This window comes from Notechis scutatus, chromosome 3 (assembly GCF_049901735.1).
Source record: "Notechis scutatus isolate UNSWTSFEM ecotype Mainland chromosome 3, rNotScu1.2, whole genome shotgun sequence".
NCBI classification, from domain to species: Eukaryota; Metazoa; Chordata; class Lepidosauria; order Squamata; family Elapidae; genus Notechis; species Notechis scutatus.
The window spans coordinates 170,452,459-170,472,611 of record NC_142011.1 but is presented as its reverse complement, the minus strand read 5'-3'; the positions used below and the strand labels follow the sequence as shown (position 1 = coordinate 170,472,611).

Here is a 20,153-nt window from a genome sequence, read left to right as displayed (position 1 = left end):
CCTTTTTGGCTATGTAGTTACAGTGGGCTCTAGCACTTAGATCATTAGAGATGAGTACTCCAAGGTCCTTGACAAAGTTTGGATCCTCAACAAGGTCTTGATTATGTTGAAAGGCTGGAAAATGCCTTTCTTCTGAGGGTTCAGTTTTCCTGCTGGGAGAACTCCAGTGCAAGGACACAGGCAACTGCTTGGAAGCTGTTTCTTTTTATTTTTCAGGAAGGCGAGAGACAGCAAGAAGTCTGCGTTCCTGGGGCTAGCTCGCTTTGTATAATAAACCCCTGATTTTTATACTTTTTTTCTCCTTTTGTGTGTGAGTGCTTGTGTTTGTATTTCTTAATGTTTTAAATCCTGTCAGGGGTTGTCTTCATTTCCGCTGGAGGGTAAACTCCGCGGGGTGGTTTGATTGGATTATCAGTTTCGTCCTAATGTTTTCTTATATTTGTTTTGTGGCAATCTCCTGTCTGCTATGGAATTTATTTCATGTCTTTTGTCTATTTGTTTTGCTGATTTGGCATGACCTGTTGTTTGTAAGGGATTTCTTTTTCTTGTTTCCCTAGCTTTCTTAATTACTTGGCTTTTGTCTAGGGGGCTTCTTTCAATACCTTTTATTAAATCTCTTTTCCTATGCAAGTTTGTTTTATGCCTGGCCTGATGTTCCCTTTGGGCTTTTCCTGCTTGGGTGTCACCACTGTCCTCATGAAGTTCCCTTTCCACAATTATTTAGCTTGTATTTTATGATATTAGACAGGATGGATTAAATAAGCATGCTGCTGGGCTATTTCTGTGTCAGTTCTTATATAAAATATATACAGTATTTAGTTGCACAACCCAAGCTATTTTAAGTGCATGCTAAAAGATACAAGTGTGCAGTATTAAGGGTCTGTAATACATCATGGAACATTTCATCATTCACAAGTTATTTAAAATAAACCCATTTTGGGGTTTGGCAAATCACTTCCAGATGAAGACGATTTAAATCCTTTGACCACTCGAGATTTTTCGCGTGAGGGGCTCAGATATCAGATGGAACATACCACAACCGACTGTAGGTAGAGGTTTTATTTTTCACTGCTTTCCCGCTGAAAAGCCCCATATCGCTAAAGATAATCTTTTTAAATTAAAAGCGCAGCAAAACAGAACGACAACTCTTTTGCTTATATTTCCGAATTCCAAGACATGTATTTAAAGTCTTTGCATCCTGAAATGGTCCAGCCCAGAAAAAAGCCAAATCCTTCCTCGCAAGTCGTCCTGAAAAGAAAGACGGCGCCGAAGATCTCCTCCTCCTCTTGCATCTACACGATGCGCAACTCCATACTGCATTGCAGCTTCTCGGTGTTGCAGGTTTCTGCGCGATATCCCCATTTGATCTTCCATCGAACGCTTTTGGGCCGAGCCGGGCTCATTCCTGCCACCCAGATTCGTTTGCGCCCGGGATGCTGTCAGGAACCTCTTAGTGCTGTGCTTGGATGGAGCGCCGAGATTCAAGTGATCCCGAGCGAGGGCGCGGTTCCCAAAAAGTTGCTCGGCCGGCATCTTTAGCGGCGAGGGAGAAACAATGGGAAATGACGCCTCACTCTCGAAGCGCTTGAGAGATGCAAAGGCCCAGGGAAGGCTCCCCGCTGGTCTCTGAGGTTCGATAAATTAGTTTGATCTGAAAAAAGGGCTTTTTCCTCTCGGGCCGCTGCAGCTTCGGAAAGGGCTGCCAGACTCCATTATTGCAGCTTTTAAGGAAGCCCTTTCTATCTCTTCCTCTCAAGTCTTTCATTGCTATTTCCTGTTCCTGGCAGAAACTTTCCATCTGTGGAAATTGCAGGTTTTATTTATGTTTGTATGCCTATGATTTTATCTGTCAAAATTGCCTTGAACAAGTTTCTGCCTACCAATATTTTAAACTCGAGTGAAAGGGCATCCTGGTTGGGGATTATGGGAGTTCATATGCAATACCTCTGAAAGCCTTGACCCGCTTCTGAGTTAAATATAACTTTTTTGCAGTTGTGGTCTCCCTTGACAAATTCGTGGAATGTGGACAATTTTCAGGATATGGAAATAGCTTGATACCTATTGCAACAATGACAGCTACTTAATAATTGTTGCATCCAGGGCCAATGTTAAGAAGCTGTTTTTCTATCCCATTGCTTTTTTAGTTTTAAACAGAAGAGAACTAATATGAATTCATTTTCTGTTGGGCAAGACAATCTGACCTGGGTCATGGAATTACTGAACAGTATCAATATGTCTCCACATAATATCATAAACGGTTTCACGGATTACTCAGCATACTTTTTCTGGGTGTCAGTACTGTTCCTACTTCTCTTTTCTCCTGTTTTAATAATTCTTGGTTTTATTTATTTTTCTAATTTTCTCTTGCATATTTACAAGAGAAAAGTTAACTTAAAGGAACATTATCTCAGTCAATCATGGGACAATGGACGGAGGGCTGTGGCTCACCTTTGGGACATGTATGGTACAGTGTGGCATGGTAAGTTTAATCTGCTTGATCTACACGTTGATATGGCTTTGTTGACAATACCACAGTGGTTTATAATAACTTTAAATGGCACAGGAGAACAACATGCAGCAATCATGTGATCTTCAGAACCCTCCATAAATGTCATGCATTGTTTAATTATGTGTGGGGAATAATCATATCACTGCACTTAATGTGAAATATTTAGATAATGTAAGTGCATTTACAACATACCATACCAACCAAGTATTGTTATTTTGCAAAGCACAGAAAAGTAATAAGAAATAATAAAAACTGCACTGCATGTGACTTATTGGAGGAATGCAGGTAACAAGATGTTGGCTTGCAAAAAAAAAAAAGACCAGAAACCCTATCTTGTTAGAAAAGCATGAACATGCTTGTGGTAAAATTGTTTTGGTTGACTCATACCAGAGGTGGTATTCAACAGGTTCTGACCAGTTCTGGAGAACCGGTAGCAGAAATTTTGTGTAGTTCAGAGAACCAGCAAATACCACCTCTGACTGGAGATTTTACAGTATCCTTCCCCTGCCACGCCCACCAAGCCATGCCCACAGAACTGGTAGTAAAAAACTGGAATCCCACCACTGACTGATACCACCATATGCTAAAACTGATCAGTACTTTTCTTATTCTTAGCGGAGAGTGCTGCAGAAAAACAACTGAAACTGCTTTTTTATCTTGCTAAAATGTGTAGATAATATCAAATTTAGGTTTTGCTCTGGATAACTCCCTTTCAATGTCCAAATCCACTTACTTTTTGGCATATGTTTTAAAGTCCAATGCTACCTTTGGCCTGAAAAAAAAAGTGAAGAGAAATAATGATTTATTGAAGGCTCCTTGGTTACAAACTAGTGTATATTTCTTACAGATTTCAAGGGACTGCATTGCTTCATATCTGAAACCAGAAGTTTTGGAATAGGCATGTGTGTATATGCATAACTGTTGGAGTTTAAGAAGGTGCATTTTTTCCTGGGCTCATAGATAATTGTGCAGGGCCAGGAAACAATGCATTTGACTTAAGGAGACACTAGTAAGTAATAACGAAGTGCTTTGTGGGATTGGCACCAACTTAATTCAAAGTCATATTTTCCTTTCATGTGTTACTATTACTGCTACTATTTCCTGAATATGGGAATATTTGCTTATGGGGTTCCCATAGACATAGATACTTTTGAAATGAGCATTTGGCGCATAACCCAATGATCATGGGGTAGCTGTTGTATGTTATGTTTTATTTTAATTTTGGGTTGATTTCCATAGGAACTTTAAATGTATTATTTAATTATTTATTAACAATAATTATAGAAACACAAATCTGCATGAATCTGTGTGATGGATTAATATTCAAAAATATATACTTCCCAGAATAATCTGAATAGCTAGAATAGAAATTTACAAAAAAATAAAAAATAGGGCTGACTAATGCTTATTATATTTCTGAATGTTATGAAATGCCACTGTAGTGCCTTCTTCAATAATGTTTACTGATTGAAGACTTCCGGTTGCAAGGCTTCGGCGGCGGCAGGAATCCGCTTCTCTGCGGGTCCCTGCTGCACTCGCCGCTGAGGTACCCCCGATCCAACTGGATTTGGGGGTTGTCGCTACCCCGAAGGGGCAGCGGAAGACAGAGGAGATCCGGGCAGGGGTCTGGGGATATCGCACCCCCTTTCCCCAGCCGGCTAGACTCCTTTTTCCTGAGGCAGTGGAGCGGCTGTCAGAAATGGCAGCCACAAAGGAATCTTCAACTGGATAAGACTGTGCAGGAGGAAGAACCAGAAGGAGAAGTTTTCTTGGCTGAACCGGGACATTAAGTTACTTTTAAAACACCCTGGAAACCTGACTTTTGGATTGATACATTTGTTTCCAAAAGAAGTTGTTACAGCTGCGAAAGTGCTGAAAGGAAAGTTCACTCCCCTTCCTTACGGAGAAAGCAAATGAGCACAGAAAAACCTCCTTCTTTAAGGTAAAAATAAGCTAAAAAAAATCTTTAAAAATTTGTTCGAGGAGACGCCTTGAAGATTATAAGATCAGCAACCAACTGTAATACGGCTTTAAAATATATTTGGGATTTTGCCCCAGGAGGAAAAATTGCAAAGAGAAGAAGAGGAAATAATTTCTGTCTGTTTGGATTGTTTGATAACTTTGACATTTGGAAATCACTTTAAGATTAAAAACATCTGGGTTGTTCTTAAAAATTGACAATGGCACTATCTGTGAATGAATTAAAAATGGAATATGAAAAATTAAAAGAAAAAACAAAAAGGCAAGGATTCTTTGGGAGCTGTCTTCCACTTTTTAGAAATGGCGGTTTCTACATACCAGCAAATACTCGAGGAAGAAGGAGAAGGAGAAGAAGAAGAAGAAAAGGAAGAAGCCATTTTTAATGGACAAAAAAGTTCAATTAAGAAAGAAAATAGGAAGAGAGGAAGGAAAAATGAGAATTTAAGATTCAATAAAGCAACCAAGAAAAAGAAAAATAAGGTGAAAAAAAGGTACAATGTTAGAAAGCAATTGAAAAGAGAAATACAACAGAGAGGGGAAGTTAAAAAGGTGGAGGTTAGGAGGGGTGGGGGCAAAAAGACCAGACTGGAGAAGAAACGGAGAGAAAAAGGGGGAAAAAGCCACGGTCTGAAACAAGATGCCAAAAAGCAGATTTTTTTTTAGAGATAAAGGATAAAGGATAGTGTATAATTAAAGAAAGATTCTGCAAGAGTACATAAGATAGTATTGTAGTATTTTCATTTGAAATAGTTTACTGGAATATTATAAGATTTAACAAAATATTAAAATATTAAAATGTTTAATAATGATAGATCTCAATATTTAATAAAATATTAAATAGAATGTGTAAAATGATTAATGTTTAGTTATAGTTTAATTCGTTATTGTCTTAATGTTATTATAAACTTTCTATTTCATTTTCTTATTTTAAAATAATGTATGAATTAGAATTAGACTAGAATGGAAATTATATACTTAACTATATTATAAATTTATTATTCTTTTATTTTAAAATGCAACATGTAGAATGTACTAAGCAGAATCAGGACAGAAATTATGTATTATTTTAAGTGTTACTTTAGGGGAAAGATAGAAAGGCGTCACACTTTAAAAGTGATTACAGGGGAACTTTTTTGTTAAAGAGAAGAGATAAATAGACAATTGGAAAAGAACGGACAAAGGATACAAGCATAATGATTTTAAAATAAGATGAAATAAACAAAATATAATTAAGAGAGTAAAAAGAAGGGAGAAGTTATATAGAAAATATAGAATGGTTAATAAGATATGAATGGTATATAAGGTGAGCATGAATTTGATTTAGGTCTGTAAAAAAAGATGTAACCCGGGGCTAAGCCACTTTTCAAAAGAAGTTTTATGTTTTGTGTTTTGGTTAGCTATGTTTGATTGAGAATTAATAAAACCTTGGAGGAATAAAACTAAAGGGAGAGAAAAGACATGTACAAATGATAACTAAGGAGGTTTTATCTTTTTATGTCTTGTTTTATGTTTTGTATTTTGTGTGTTTATGTTTGATTGAGAATTAATAAAACCTTGATAGAAAGAAATATAATTGAATAAAAGTGAAGGGAGAAATAATGAGAAATTTGGAAAAAATATATAGGTGTTTAAATGGAAATGTGATAATTTGGAACTATGTTGTATAAATGTTTATATTCGATTGAGAATTAATAAAACTTTGATAGAAAGAAATATAATTGAATAAAAGTGAAGGGAGAAATAATGAGAAATTTGGAAAAGATATATATGTGCTTAAATGGAAATGTGATAATGTGGAACCATGCCTTAAAAAATAATGTTTTATTTGCCTTGTTAAAACTTATAAGTAATTTTTAGAAAGGAGGTTTTATGCTTTTATGTCCTATGTTTTGTTTGTCTTCAAAAAATCAATAAAGTTTGTTTTAAAAAAAAAATGTTTACTGATTGTTGTATAAATACAGAACACAGATTTCTGTGGTAGCATGATTCATTTATGAATATTCTGATATCCATTAAAGTAAAAGGCTGGTTAGCCAGTTATGTGATTATTACTATATGTGAGAGACCACTAGGAAATTCCAGGGCTATAGGCTGGATAAGTTCTTAAAAGTCCAAAAAAAATGCAATGGCAAACTTCTGCAAAAACTGATATGTAGTATAAGTATGTGCACTCACCAGAAGTTGAGTTAAATTTGACAGGGACTTATTTTATTACATTATTACTAAGTCCTTCCTTATGTGATAAATTAACTGTCTAGTCTAGTCTATGCTCCAGTCTAATGTATTGCTGTCAGCTGAAGTAGAGAATGCTTGTTATCATAGCAGAATTAACATTTATCTAATAATCTGTCATTTGGTATATATAAACCGAGGAAGACTGTCAATTTTACCTTTAGCAACAAATTGATCTCAACTGGCAAAAATCGATATATAAAGCTCATGTAACTAATGACTATAAAATAGAATAAAAAATGGTTTGGAATGATGTAGTGCTATAATAGAGAAGATACATAGCTCAGGGTTGAATTGTTGGGTTCTGAGCTTCTATTCTACACAAGCTTCATTACCAGGCTAGCTAATATCAACAATGCAGGGGAGTAAAGTTTGCTGGGTATTTATATATGGTAGCTTTGTTACCAGTGTTGATTGCCCTTGGGGTGAATATTGTTTCATCTTTGATCTTGTTTCTCTGCTATTGATTTCTTCTTATTTGGGTGTTGATTAACATGTTTGAGGTGAGGAAAGATATGTTACAGCTCTTTGTGTTTCCTTCGGCCTATACAGGGAATATTTGACCTATGACCATTTGTCCCATGAATTAGGATGGCACTGAATGAATGGTGGGTTACAACCAATCCTTGGAGTTCTGGCTATCCCAACACTACTGCAGTCATCTGAATGTCCTGCAATCATAACATCACCATTTGCAATCTTCCCTGCCAATTGCTCAAGAAAGTCAGTGGGACAGCTGTAGGACAAGGAAGATTGCAAGTTGCTGTGGTAAATCTTCCCCACTTGCCTCTCTGTCTCATGTACCCTCCCCAAATCCTTTGTACTCATGCTATGCTGGCCACTCATGCACCCCCATGAATTCTCCCAGACCCGCATTTCCCTTTCATCTCCTCAGACCCTCACTCACCCACCCTGACCCATGCTTCTCATGCATTCCTTGCAGCCTGCACAACTTCCCCAACCCATGTCTATAATGCACACTCTCTAGCATACCCCCTTACAGCCCTGTGTCCCCTTCCCAACCTGCATCAAGCCTCTCACACAGCCTCCCCAACCCACACATCTCATGCACCCTAGCACACTCTTCCCAACCTACACTGCATCTCTCATGGACCCTACTGCATTGCTCCCTGAAGTGTGATGTGCTTGTCCACATTTGCACATCCTCTCTAATGCTCTGTTGCACCCACCCCTGCACAAGTCTTGCTCCCTTGCCTATTTGACAGCACCTTCTATTCTACCTCCCAGCCTGGGGCTTTCTGCAAGCTTTCCCACTGACATTGCTTGTAAAAAGCCATCAGGAAATTGCCTCACCTTATGATTGTGGGATTCATTTAATGGGATTGTAAGGATTGCCATTGCTAAATGCTTTATGATCGCATCACTTAGTGACCAAAATTCCAGTCCCATTGTAAGTTGAGGACAACCTGTAGCTGCTTCCTTTCTTGAATATTTTGTAGATGGAACTTATCTCAGTGAATCTTCTCACAATTTTCTGCCTATTTGCCTAACCTAGGGATTTTCCGAGATCTTGCATCTGATATTGCATAGTTGTCTGTTTTATCCTCTTAGCTGTGTGCACATTGTTTTATGATGCTACCTAGTAACCATGTTTCTCATATAATAAGGCTGGGTCTTTTTTTTTTTTTTTGAGCCCTGAAAAAATGGCTAGGCCGTCTTTTCGGGGGTGACTTAATTCCCCCCCTTGCATCTTTGGGTGGGTGGGTGGCGACGGCTTGGATGTTGACCTCGGCGTTGGTGGTGCACTTCGTATCGGGGTCAACACAGGCAGCACCATATCCGGGTGTGCAACAAAAGTACTTCCTAATGGCAAGCCCCCCCACCATTCCCCCCCATTTCGCATGTTTTAATATAGGCCTTAATTTGGGGGGAGGGGCTTAATTTCATTTCATGCCTATAAAACCTGCTGGGACTTCCTATTGGGGGAGGCCGTATTGTTGGAGAAACAGGGTATATAAATTGTTGTTATTTTCTATTATGATGACTGTGTCCAAGAAAATCACTTTGCTGCTGTAACTATTTTCTTCTCTTGTAAATCTGATTCCATGAAAGCTGTTCATTTATCACCCACGTAAGAGATCCATATTTTGGACTATATCTCTGAGAGGACTATTGCTTCTGGAGGTTGCACTACTTTCTGTACTGTGAATCCTGAGATGGGCTTGAAAAGCTTAATCCTCTAATCTGTTTCTATATTTGTTCACCAAATTGGAAGTAGGTGATGAGGCTGAGATCTATCAGTCCCACAACTTTTGATATTTTGACAGTATAAATGCTGAAGAGGATTATAGGAAAGAGTTTAGCCTTGAATCAGTTTTTTTACCTCAACAACTATGCTTATATTGACTGCACTTTCTTCTAGGAGCCACTCTAATTTTCATCTTCATTGTATTAAAGCAATACTGAAATTCTTATATTTTATCCTTTAAACAGGTTATGAGATACATGGAATGGATAAAATACCAGAAGGACCAGGGCTTATCGTATTTTACCATGGAGCCTTTCCTCTAGACTATTACTACTTTGTATCTAGATTATATTTAAGAACAGGCAGATTTTGCTGCACAGTGGTTGATTACCATTTTTCCAAAATACCAGGTAAAATATATTGTCCATGCACAAACACTGTATTGCAAACCTTTAAAACAGACATAATTACAATTTATTTAAAAAAATTGCATAGGTCTTCTAAAATGCAGACTTATCTAGCTTCTTGAATTATCAATCAAATCTTGTAGCCTTTGACATTTTGATTGTCACTGAGTGTCACCATTTTTGTAGCCTGAGCCAGAAAAGCTTAGGTCTGTTACAATATTATTATCATCTTATTTTTTACACGCAACTTAGATAAAATATTTTTTTGGTTGGTTGAGAATGAAAAATGTTCAAGCAAACTATTGAACATTTTATGTTTCTCTTTGCTATATAATCAGAAAAAAATTCTTTATTTTAAATGATCTTCAAAACATACAATTTTCTATTTATACTGTTCCGCTCATTCAAATATCGTCTAACAAAATGCTTCCTAAAAATAAAAAGGTTTTCTCCTGTTGGTTTTGTCCAGATTTTTTAATTCCTCATCTATTGGGGAAATATCTTTTACAAATTTGTCTGCTTTTTGTATACTTTGTATCAATGCTTTGACTGAAAAACTAGTCTACTAGAAATGAACATCCTGCTCTGTCACAAAAATTTTACTGACAGTTATTTTAACCTTCTGTTAGTTATTATCTAAAGTCTCCATTCAGTAAGGCAGGCTGAATGTTGTATGGCAATAATGGGGAAATTTATTTATGTATTTATTTGTATCCCAATACAAATAATATACAAATAATTCAAGGCAGTGAACATATCCAACACATCTTCCTCCTATTTCCCCCATAACAAGCCTGTGAGATGCTCTGGGCTGAGAGAGAGTGACTGGCCCAAAGTCACCCAGCTGGTTTTCATGACTAAGAACCTAAGGTCTCTTGGTTTCTAGCCTGGTGCTTTAACCTCTAGATCAGGGATGTCAAACTCGATTTCATTGAGGGCTGCATTAGGGTTGTGTTTGACTTCAGAGGGCCGGAGGGGAATGGTAATGATGGGCGTGGCCAGCTCTACATTACTCATGTTGGGGGCACCTGTGGTGGCCAAGTGCTAAGGCAGGGCATTCCTGAGACCTTTCCTCACTCATTACAATCTTCCTTCCTTCCTTCCTTCCTCCCTCCCTCCCTCCCCTCCTTCCCTTCTTTTTCCTTCCCCTGATTCCTTCTTTTTCCTTCCTTGCTCTCTACCAATCTTTCCTTCTTTTTCTTTGTCTTCCTCTTTCCCTTTCTCCTTTCCAGTCCCTTTGTGCATGCTCAAATGTAAAAGGGGAAACATTCTGACACCCTATTTTCAGCTGAAAATGGGATGAAGGGTGTGTGTGTGCATGCTGCCCCTCTGAGCTTCATCTTTACTGACAAAGTCACCGTGAACTTTTGCTGTTTCTAGGCTGGCCCCACTGGCCAGATCTAAGCAACCTATGGGCTGGATTCGACTTGCGGGCCTTGAGTTTGACATCCCTGCTCTAGATCAAACTGGCTCTCTCCGTGCTATTCATAACAAAAGTGTAATGAATGATGTTAGTGCAGCAGGACATTATCTGTATCTGAATATGTGTAACTAATTACAGATATATTAGATAAGGTGCAGCTTTCTACTATTCCAGTTTTATATATTTTTACAGTCAGCAGGGTAATATAAGTCCTGCCAAACTTGTTTAATATGTATACTCTTTCTGACTATAAACGAGATGATGTTCTATTAAACATGTTGCTGAATATGCATGCAGAATTTTAGGTCCTATCATTTTAATCGAAATTTATTTGTAAATTATGTTTGGATCTGTCAGCCTTATGCAATGGACCAAACCAGGAAACCAATCCCACGGAGAGACTAGAACTTTTTAACTGCATTAAGATAGGCTATAGTAACAGAATCTTTCCAACCTGTCTAGAGGGGCAAGCCAGAACCTTGTAATACCACTTCCTTTTCCAGGATTTCGGGAATATGTGTGCCCTTGTTTCTGTATTGGTTTATGAATATTTCTTTCAAGGCCATCTCCATGGCTCCATACAGCATCCAAAGAATACATTGAAGTTTGGCTCTTTGGTAGAAAGCTATATTTAATAAGTAGCATTTCAGACAAAAATAAAATTATATACATATTGTAGGAAGCATTGCATGATCATTCAGAAGCACAGCAAGGCAGCTACATTCTTTAATAATTATGTTAAAAACAGTTATCAATATGTGTATATAATATTTGTTTCTTTATGTGCTCTCTTGACCATTGGTTCACAAGGATTTAATTTTATATATGATTTACAAAAGAGAACTCAAGAGAGGAATACCTTTATTTGTGTGTGTAAAGGATTTTTAGGTATAATACTGTATATATTCTAAAGATGCTTTTGTTGGTATCTTGTACAGGTATAAAACTGTTTTATAACGTGGAAGGCCTTACACATAATGGAAGGAGAGAATGTGCTGACATTCTGAAAAGGGGATACTTATTGGGAGTTTTACCAGGTGGAACCCGAGAAGCACTGTTTAGCGATGAGAACTATGACTTTTTATGGGGTAGCCGGACAGGCTTTGCTCATGTGGCTAGAGATGCAAAAGTGGTGAGTAGCTTTCTGCTATGCATCTAAAACATAATGACGGTTGCAATGGACACTGGATTAAATAGAAATCTATTTCAGCAGTCATTATTTCATGATTTCATATCATTTACATAATTCCAGCCATTGATCTAAGTTTTCTGCAAAACCACCTCCCCAAACAAAACAAAACCTGTGGATAACTTGGATGAATTGTGGAGTAAAAATTTTTGCCTTCTGGATAGTTGTGATTCTGGGCAACTTATACTTTAAAACAAACATAAAAATGGACAAACATATAGATCTCCAAAAGAGAATAGTAACTAAATGAAACAACAAAAACAACTTATAGGGGGTCAGCAGGCATACTATTCCAAGGAAAACAGTCAAGTTTTTGGAGTTGTATGAAACATCATTATGGTTGGGAGCCATATAGATCTCTTTAGAGGGTGTCTTCCAGAAGGCAAATGCCACAACAGAGAAGGCATGATATCTAGGTCCTGAGAAATAACATTGTTTAATTGAAGGAACCTGGAGGATGCCCAGGTACTCTGCTGATCTTACTAGATGGGCAGAAATGATGGAAGATAGTTCTGATAGTATGCCAGGAGGGCTTTAAACAAGCACCTTGAATTGCACCCCAAAGCCCACCCATCAGCAACCATTGAAGTTTGTGGGTAGCCCATTGGAATGCATTCCAGTAATAGCTTCTGAGTGGTCTTCAAAGGTACTTCATAATCAAAGGTGATGAGAACAAAAATGACCAACTAAAGAGTGATCTATGAGTAGGATGGTAATCTAATCACCAGGGCAGATCTATTAAATGTCTTTGCTTTCAAGAGAAAGTTTTTCTCAGACTCAAACCTAGGCTTCAGTTGGCAGGTTTTCAAAGCCCGGCCTAGGCTGTCAGCTGCTGCTGGTGAATGCTAAATTAGTCTGTAACAATGCTATCTTGATTTATGACTTAATTGTTGAAGAAAAGGCTGATTTGGCATGCATCATTGAAACTTGGCTGGGGGAAGAGGGTTCGGTTCCTCTCTCTGACATCTGCCTGGCTGGTTTCCACATTTGGCCAAAATCCCAAGGATTTTGAGGTAGAATGGCAGGATTGTCTGGGATCCTTGGCAAGCATTCAGGGTCTTGTTCCACAAATTGTTGGATGCGGGATGCTATTTCTTAAGTTGGGCACCAGGACAGGTCTATTAGCCTGTTGATGTTGTCTCAGCATCCCTATCTGACTTTCATGGCTGGGCTGGCAGTGGAATTTCCTAGATTTATGGTGCTGGGAGATTTCCATCCACCATCCCTAGGTGCAGGTCAGAGGTATTGGGAATTTATGGCTGTCATGGAGTTATGGACTTGACACAAGTCATCCAGGGCTCAATTCATAGTATTAGTAATTGGGGGAAGTTTTGATTTCTCCCTGCCATAAACAGACCATTCACTGGTGATCTTCAATTTTTCAGATGCTACCTCCCTCCGCAGGGAGACTAAGCTTATTGGATCAACCCACACCAGAAGAGTAATGAAACTAATTCGGTTCCAGAGGGAACTTGGGGTTATTCCAGAAACACTAATGTTCAGTCCAATTAAAACCTTGGTGGCTGCTTTGAATAACAAAGTGGCAGCGCCCTTAAATCAGATTGTGCCTGAGCAGTTTCTTTGCACCCAGAGTTCCTGAAATTTCCCATGGTACATGATGGAATAAAAAAAACATAAGTGGACTAAGAGATACCTAGAATGTCACTGGTGATGATAGTCAAACACAAGCTAGAGCCACTATTAAGGACTACCTCATGGCAATAAGGGTCGGGAAAGTACTTCTCTGCCATTATTGTGTCTGCTCATGGATGCTAAAGGCTCTGTTCTTGGTGACTTGGTCCCTCCTTGGAGAGAAAAATGCCAAAGTCTACCTAAAGGGTTACTATGAAGAATATACTACACATGCAGTGCAAATCAGCTGCATTCACTCTACGCTGGACTCCAACTTGAGAGCAAAGTCTATGGAGGCGATGGTGACCACATCTTGCAAAGTAATCTGTGAAGAGTTTGAGCCTGTTGAACCTGAAGAGGTGGGCAGGGCTCTCAGGTACTAATTTGATCACTTGTATGTTAGATCCATGTCCCTTCTGACTAAAGCCTTGCAGTGTTGAGTGGGTTTGGGTTAACTTTTCCTTGAGAGAGGAAGGGTGTTGCCAGCTTTTAAAGAGGTAGTGGTGCACCCCTTCCTCAAAGGACCACTACCTGACCAAGTAGCCTGGATAGTTTCTATACAGTCTCCAACCTGAACAGAGTGGTTGCATGGCAACTTCAGAGAACTCTGGAAGAAGCAAATTACTAGACCACTTTCAGTAGGGATTCAGTCCAGGAATTTGGACCTGAGATGGCATTGATTATGTTCATAGATGACCACTTGTGGGAGCGGATGGAGGTAATGCATCCATCCTGGCTTTTCTTGACTTCAGTGGCACTTGATACCATCAATCATGGTATAATTGCGTGCTGGCTTCAGGAATTGGTGGTAGGTGGCACTGTATTGTACTGGTTCTCCTTCCAAGGCCAGTTGATAGAAGGAGAAAAATCTAGACCATATGTCAGGGTTTAATCTCTCTTTCTATTCAATATTTTCATGAGGCCACTGGGTGAGGTGATCCATTGGTTTGTGGTGAGATATCATCAGTATACACATGACACCCAGCTTTATATCTCTGCCCAGGCCTGTTGAGTGATGCTCTGGACACCCTATCCCAATGTCAGAAGACTGTTGGGGATTGGATGGTAAAACGAGCTTTGACTCAACCCTAGCAAAATGGAGTGGCTGTGGGTATTTGGACTCCCCAGAGACATGGTTCTTCCATCTTTTCTGGATGGGGTTGCCGTGCCCCAAACAGACTTAGTACACAATCTGGAGCCCTCCTAGACTCACTGCTCCTGCTCAAAGAGCAGATGACAGCAGTGGGTAGGAAGGCCTTTGCACACTTCTGATTGCACCTATACCTGGACCAGGAGGCCTTGCTCACAGTAACTCATGCACCCATGTAACCTCCGGGTTAGACTAGAATGGGGTTTTCCTTGAAGGCTATTCAGAAACTCCAACTGGTGGTTGTTCAAGTAGTAAATGATGCCAGATATATGGCACATGTAATACCACTCTGGTTTGAGCTGTGCTGGTTATTGGTGTCTTTCTGGGTACAATTCTGGGTGCTTGTGGTTACCTGTAAAGCCTACATGGCTTGAGACTGGGGTACCTGAGGATTGTCTTTTTTCAAGAGTCTACCTTTCCAACTAGGTCAAGCAGAATGAGCATGCTGAAGATCCCATGAGCCAAAAAATGGCCCCTGCCTATATGGAATATCCTCTCTTCAGAGATCAGAATGGCCTTTACCTTGTTAGCCTTTCATAAGGCCTTAAAAACCTGGCTGTGTTCCTGAACTTAAGGTGTTGAATGTGCCAAGGGCCCAGTTTCCTGGCTATATTGCTAACCAGGATAAATACATTGCTCTTATGTATCTTAAACCGGATGTTTTTATTGTTTTAAAAGTTGTTTAAAATTTTAATATATGTAATATAAAATGTGTAATATATTTTATGAATTGTAAGCCACCAGAATCATTGACTGAAAGGTACAGCCATAAAAATTGAATTAATAAAATATGTAAATAGAAAAAAATCTAAAAGGCAAAAAACAATCCTCGGCCATAGAAAAAAATGGAAAAATAGTCACATAAATGGACACCAAAAGACAACTTCTCTGGTAAATAAATTTGTTAGGTAAAAAACATACTTCATATACATTACTGTTCAATAGTCATAATTTAATGAAACAAAAGAACCTTTATATTTCATTGATTTTTATGGGATGGTAATTCTTTCCCATTGAAAATCCTTGAGATTTACAAAAAAAAAAAAAATGACTTTAGGAAAAAATCATGTCTTATAATAACTGAAATATTCTTTTCCACCCAGAGTTGTAGTGTTAAAGTGCATGGTGATTCTGATCCATACCTGTATTACCACATGAATCTTTATCTCATTTCTTTATTTAATAAAATTTATATTTAAGAAAATTTATATTGTAAATTTTCATCTTGCCTGAAAAGTCCATATAAAATAGCTACACCATTATTTTAAAAACTTCTTCCATTTTTATAGCCATGACATAGTTTAAAGAAAAGGAATGGCTAAGTTTAAATTATGCTGAAATGCATTTTATTCTTGCATTAATAATCCTAAAATCCTTAGTGAAAAGATTAGCAGTTTTCATTTCCACCTCAACAAAAAGTAGGATATACTTATCTTTATAAAGTTGTTAGCTGCAATTCTGATTATTGAAAAGACAACATCAAAGCTCGAATTATGAATTGACTTATTTCAATAAACTATTGATGAATTGCCCCATTTCAGATTTAGATTGATGCTAAATTCAAGTGAAAGCTTAGAACTGCTACATTATGAATCTCCAGACATGAAGGTAGAAAGAGCCTATTCATTTCCATTGAATATTGTAGTTGAATTAATTCCTCAATTTCAGGTGGTTTTTTTCATGAATTAGATATTATGTGTTTTATTAGAAAGAGTTTTTAAAATGAGGTATCTTAAGGTATAATTTCCTTTGTGAATGGAGTTAATATTTATTGTATTAATTGTTTAATGCATGATGCTAATGCATGATCTTTAAATTGTAGAGGCTGAAATGCTGCCCTAATTCTGGCTACTTTTCTCCCACCTTTCTCAGCCTGTCATTCCTATATTTACAAAAAATCTACGAGAAGGATACAGAACACTTGGGAAAATATGTAAGAAAAATTCAACTTGCATCTATTCATTGTGCTGAAGCATATTTTATGGAAGAAAACCATATTGATTTCAACTGGATTTCTATCTAATTGTGTTTAGACTGTAGATCTTGGATTAAAAATATTCTAATTTTTCTGTTTTCATATATCCATCTATTTCTCCATCTCTTTCATTCTTGGCTTTGGACTTCAATCAAATTGACTTATCCTATTATTTTATGTTCTTATGTCTTTGCTGCTCTTTTTTATTTGTGATTCTTTTTGTTGTGTTTTCTTTAAATTTCTTCAGGTGTACAATAGTTGTGTGATAGATGCAGCTTTACTTTAGCTACAATTTAGTTGCATTTTTGTGAATTTATACTGATGGTAATTGACAAGACATAATGGCTAATTCTGTATAGAATTAGGACCTTGACATTTAACTGCATAATAACTGAGGCACACATTTCTATACAATTAAGATGCAACTGCATGGACTCCATTTTTTTTCTAATCAGGGCACTTTGAATACTGTTCAGCCCACCCCATGTTGTTGTTGTCGGAACATGACCATATTTTTGATTTTGCACACAGGGCCATTCAAATGGTTGTATGAACGTACCCGATGGCCAATTGTTCCTATATATGGTGGATTTCCTGTGAAATTTTGCACATATATAGGAGACCCCATTCCTTACGATCCAAATATATCAGCTGGAGAATTAGCTGAAAAGGTAATTTAAATGAACTGCAGAAACGTCAATTACAACACTTGTCATTACTGATATTATTATTTGTGAGTCTTTATACAGTATGTCCATGATAAAGAAAGTTTGTGACAGCAGGCACCCAAACCTCTGAAAAGAAGCTTGTTAATCTTTCTGTTCAAAATATCATAGTATACAATACTTTATACTTAATAATGTTTACATTTAATATTTACCTTTGGATTATATTCATTGCTTGTGAAATTACACCTTTTAAAAAATAAAGGCAAATATAATTAAAGTATAAATCCAGTTACAAATGTGATATTGTTCACTTCAGGACTTCATTGTTCACAGTAGCATTTAAAAAGTATAATATAAATGTAGCTTACATATTTTCCAGAGAAAGAAAATAAGATAATATAATTTTTTCTCTTGTTCTTTGCTCTTTTACAGACCAAAAGTGCAATAAAAGATCTCCGAGATAAATACCAAGAAATACCGGGTAGCATACAAAGAGCACTATTGGAAAGATTTGAGAAACACCTAGAGAAATGATGCCTTTCTGCTTGAGAATATGTAGACTCCATTTGCCCCCACCAAGAAATATATTGTGCTAGTGATTTGAGGTTTTTTTTTTAAGGAAAAAAAAAGTTCACTTCAGTCACTAAATTTTAATATACGTGTATTAAATATGCAAGTGGAATATCTGTTGCTTGTTTGCAATTTTAGATGTTAGATTTGTTGTGTATATTTTGCATATAGAAAAGAGATATAGGTTTGGTGACCTGAACTTCTTCACATAAATATCTTTAGTGAAGGCTAACCTTTTTGATGTATTTGCAATCATTTAATAAATATTGTTCTACTTAAAATTGAAAAAGAAAATATGCTCGAACTTCTTATCTTAGATTCAGTGGTGTTCGACTTCTTTTTATAGCACAGTAATGTGCAAATTCATACAAGTTCTAATTCATTATTCATATATAAGATTCTATTCAGATGTTACTCAGATTTTAAACTAATTCAGAATTTAATTGGATCACAGATTCAACTATAGGCTATAATGAAGAAATATTAAAACTCCTGCAGCTACTTCATATTTAATGATTAGTTAATTAGGCAGGAGAAAGAGAAAGACTTAGCAGAATAGAAGGCAGATGGCATCTGCTGCCCACTTGCTGTCTTCTTGTGGGCCATAAAGAAACAGACAGAAGCTCAGATTTGGCCTGGAAGCCATAGTTTACTGACCACTGCTATTAACATGGTATTTAAATCAGAACAAAATAAAAAAAATACAAGCTGTCAAGCACCCAAATTTTGCTCATGTGACCATGGAAGTGTTACAATCACATTAATTTCAGGGACTGAGCCTAAATTGCAATTGCTCAGTGCCATTGTAACTTCAAACAGCTGCTGAATAAGTCATCTAAATTTGAGGACTACTTTTTCAAACAATAAAATCACGGTTAACCACATACTCTAAATGAGCTATCCTTGAAGAGATTCTGTAGCTTCAGCATGTGCAAAATGCACTAGCACAACATTCAGATGTGTTCCTCCTGAATTATACCACCTCCACATGTTATACCTCTGCTCTGTGAACTGCCTTGGTTACCAGTTTGCTTTCAGGTTCAATTGAAGATGCTAATAACAACCTATAAATGTCTTTATGTCATGGGTCTGGATAATTTGAGGGCTTGCAATATCCCTAGTTACAGCTACTCATCCTATCAGATCTGGTAGAAAGGATGTATTATGTGTTGTGTTGGAAGACGGACACACCAGGCAGACACGGAGTTGAAGAATAACGTTTCTTTTATTTGAAGAGTAACAGGTTATCGTGGCTGCCCAGCTGGGCTGGCAGCCAGCTGGCTGGAGCAGCTGATGCCGTTTGACAGCTCCTTTTATAGTCTGCTGTCAAACGGCACCAACCAATGGGAACAGTCGGTGCTCCCGCTCAGAATGCGGACCAGATTGAAGACTTAGCTAGTCAGGGACACTACATTATGGATCCTTTTAGACAGGCCTTTTCTCTCATAGCCCATGTCCTTTGGGACATCATTCTCCTCAGACCGGTACTACTTGCTTTTGAAAAGGTTTAAAAGCAAGAGTTCCTAAATCTTTTGCCATCCCAGCTCTTAACCCTAACCCTTAATGTACACATCTCCTTTAAATATCAAAACAGTAAAATGGACACAAAAGAACAATGAAAACAATACAAAACTTTGGGAATAATGGATTTATTATGACCATGTTACTAAAATTTCTTCAATCTTCCTCCTGTCTTTGTCTACCTCATCTCACAGTTTAGGAAATACTGCACTTAAGACATGGTTGCATCAACAGGTCTGGGGATCTGGTCATGGTTTAGACCAGTGGTTCTCAAACTTTTTCAGTCCATCTCCCCCTTGGTGCTACAAACTCATCCTCGGTGCCCCCCACCCAGGGGTGGGATTCAAATTTCTGTGGGCATGGCCTAATTTGAGGGTGTGGCTTGGTCACGTGACTGGCTGGTGTGGCTTGCTGGCTTGCTGGTCACATGATGGGGTAGGTGTGATTTGGTGGTCATGTGACTGGGTGGGCGTGGCCAGGTGACACCGTCCCCTTGGTGTTACAAACTTATCCTCGGCACCCCCTACCCAGGGGTGGGATTGAAATTTCTGTGGGCGTGGTCTAATTTGAAAGTGTGGCTTGCTGGTTACATGACCGGGTACGTGTGGTTTGGTGGTCATGTGACTGGGTGGGCGTGGCCAGGTGACTGGCAAACCAAATACAAGTGGTCCTCACTTAATGGCTGGTT

The 20,153-nt window shown here is 37.9% G+C and overlaps 1 protein-coding gene across 5 annotated transcripts; it reads left to right on the top strand.

Annotated features, from left to right (window-relative positions):
* The first annotated feature begins 1,224 nt into the window (after window positions 1–1,224).
* LOC113430036 (DGAT1/2-independent enzyme synthesizing storage lipids-like) lies at window positions 1,225–18,223 on the top strand. Of its 5 annotated transcripts, XM_087961738.1 has the most exons (7): window positions 1,228–1,631; window positions 2,380–2,479; window positions 9,176–9,340; window positions 11,699–11,892; window positions 16,604–16,664; window positions 17,238–17,377; window positions 17,807–18,223. In XM_087961738.1, the coding sequence occupies exons 1-7, from the start codon at window positions 1,593–1,595 to the stop codon at window positions 17,906–17,908; spliced, it is 801 nt and encodes a 266-aa protein (XP_087817864.1). In that variant the 5' UTR covers window positions 1,228–1,592; the 3' UTR covers window positions 17,909–18,223. The 5 variants fall into 5 exon arrangements, 2 of the variants coding, with proteins under 2 accessions (XP_026548324.1, XP_087817864.1); XR_015748899.1 differs by having other exon boundaries at window positions 1,226–2,479; window positions 16,554–16,664; XM_026692539.2 differs by having other exon boundaries at window positions 1,227–2,479.
* Window positions 18,224–20,153: the final 1,930 nt, after the last annotated feature.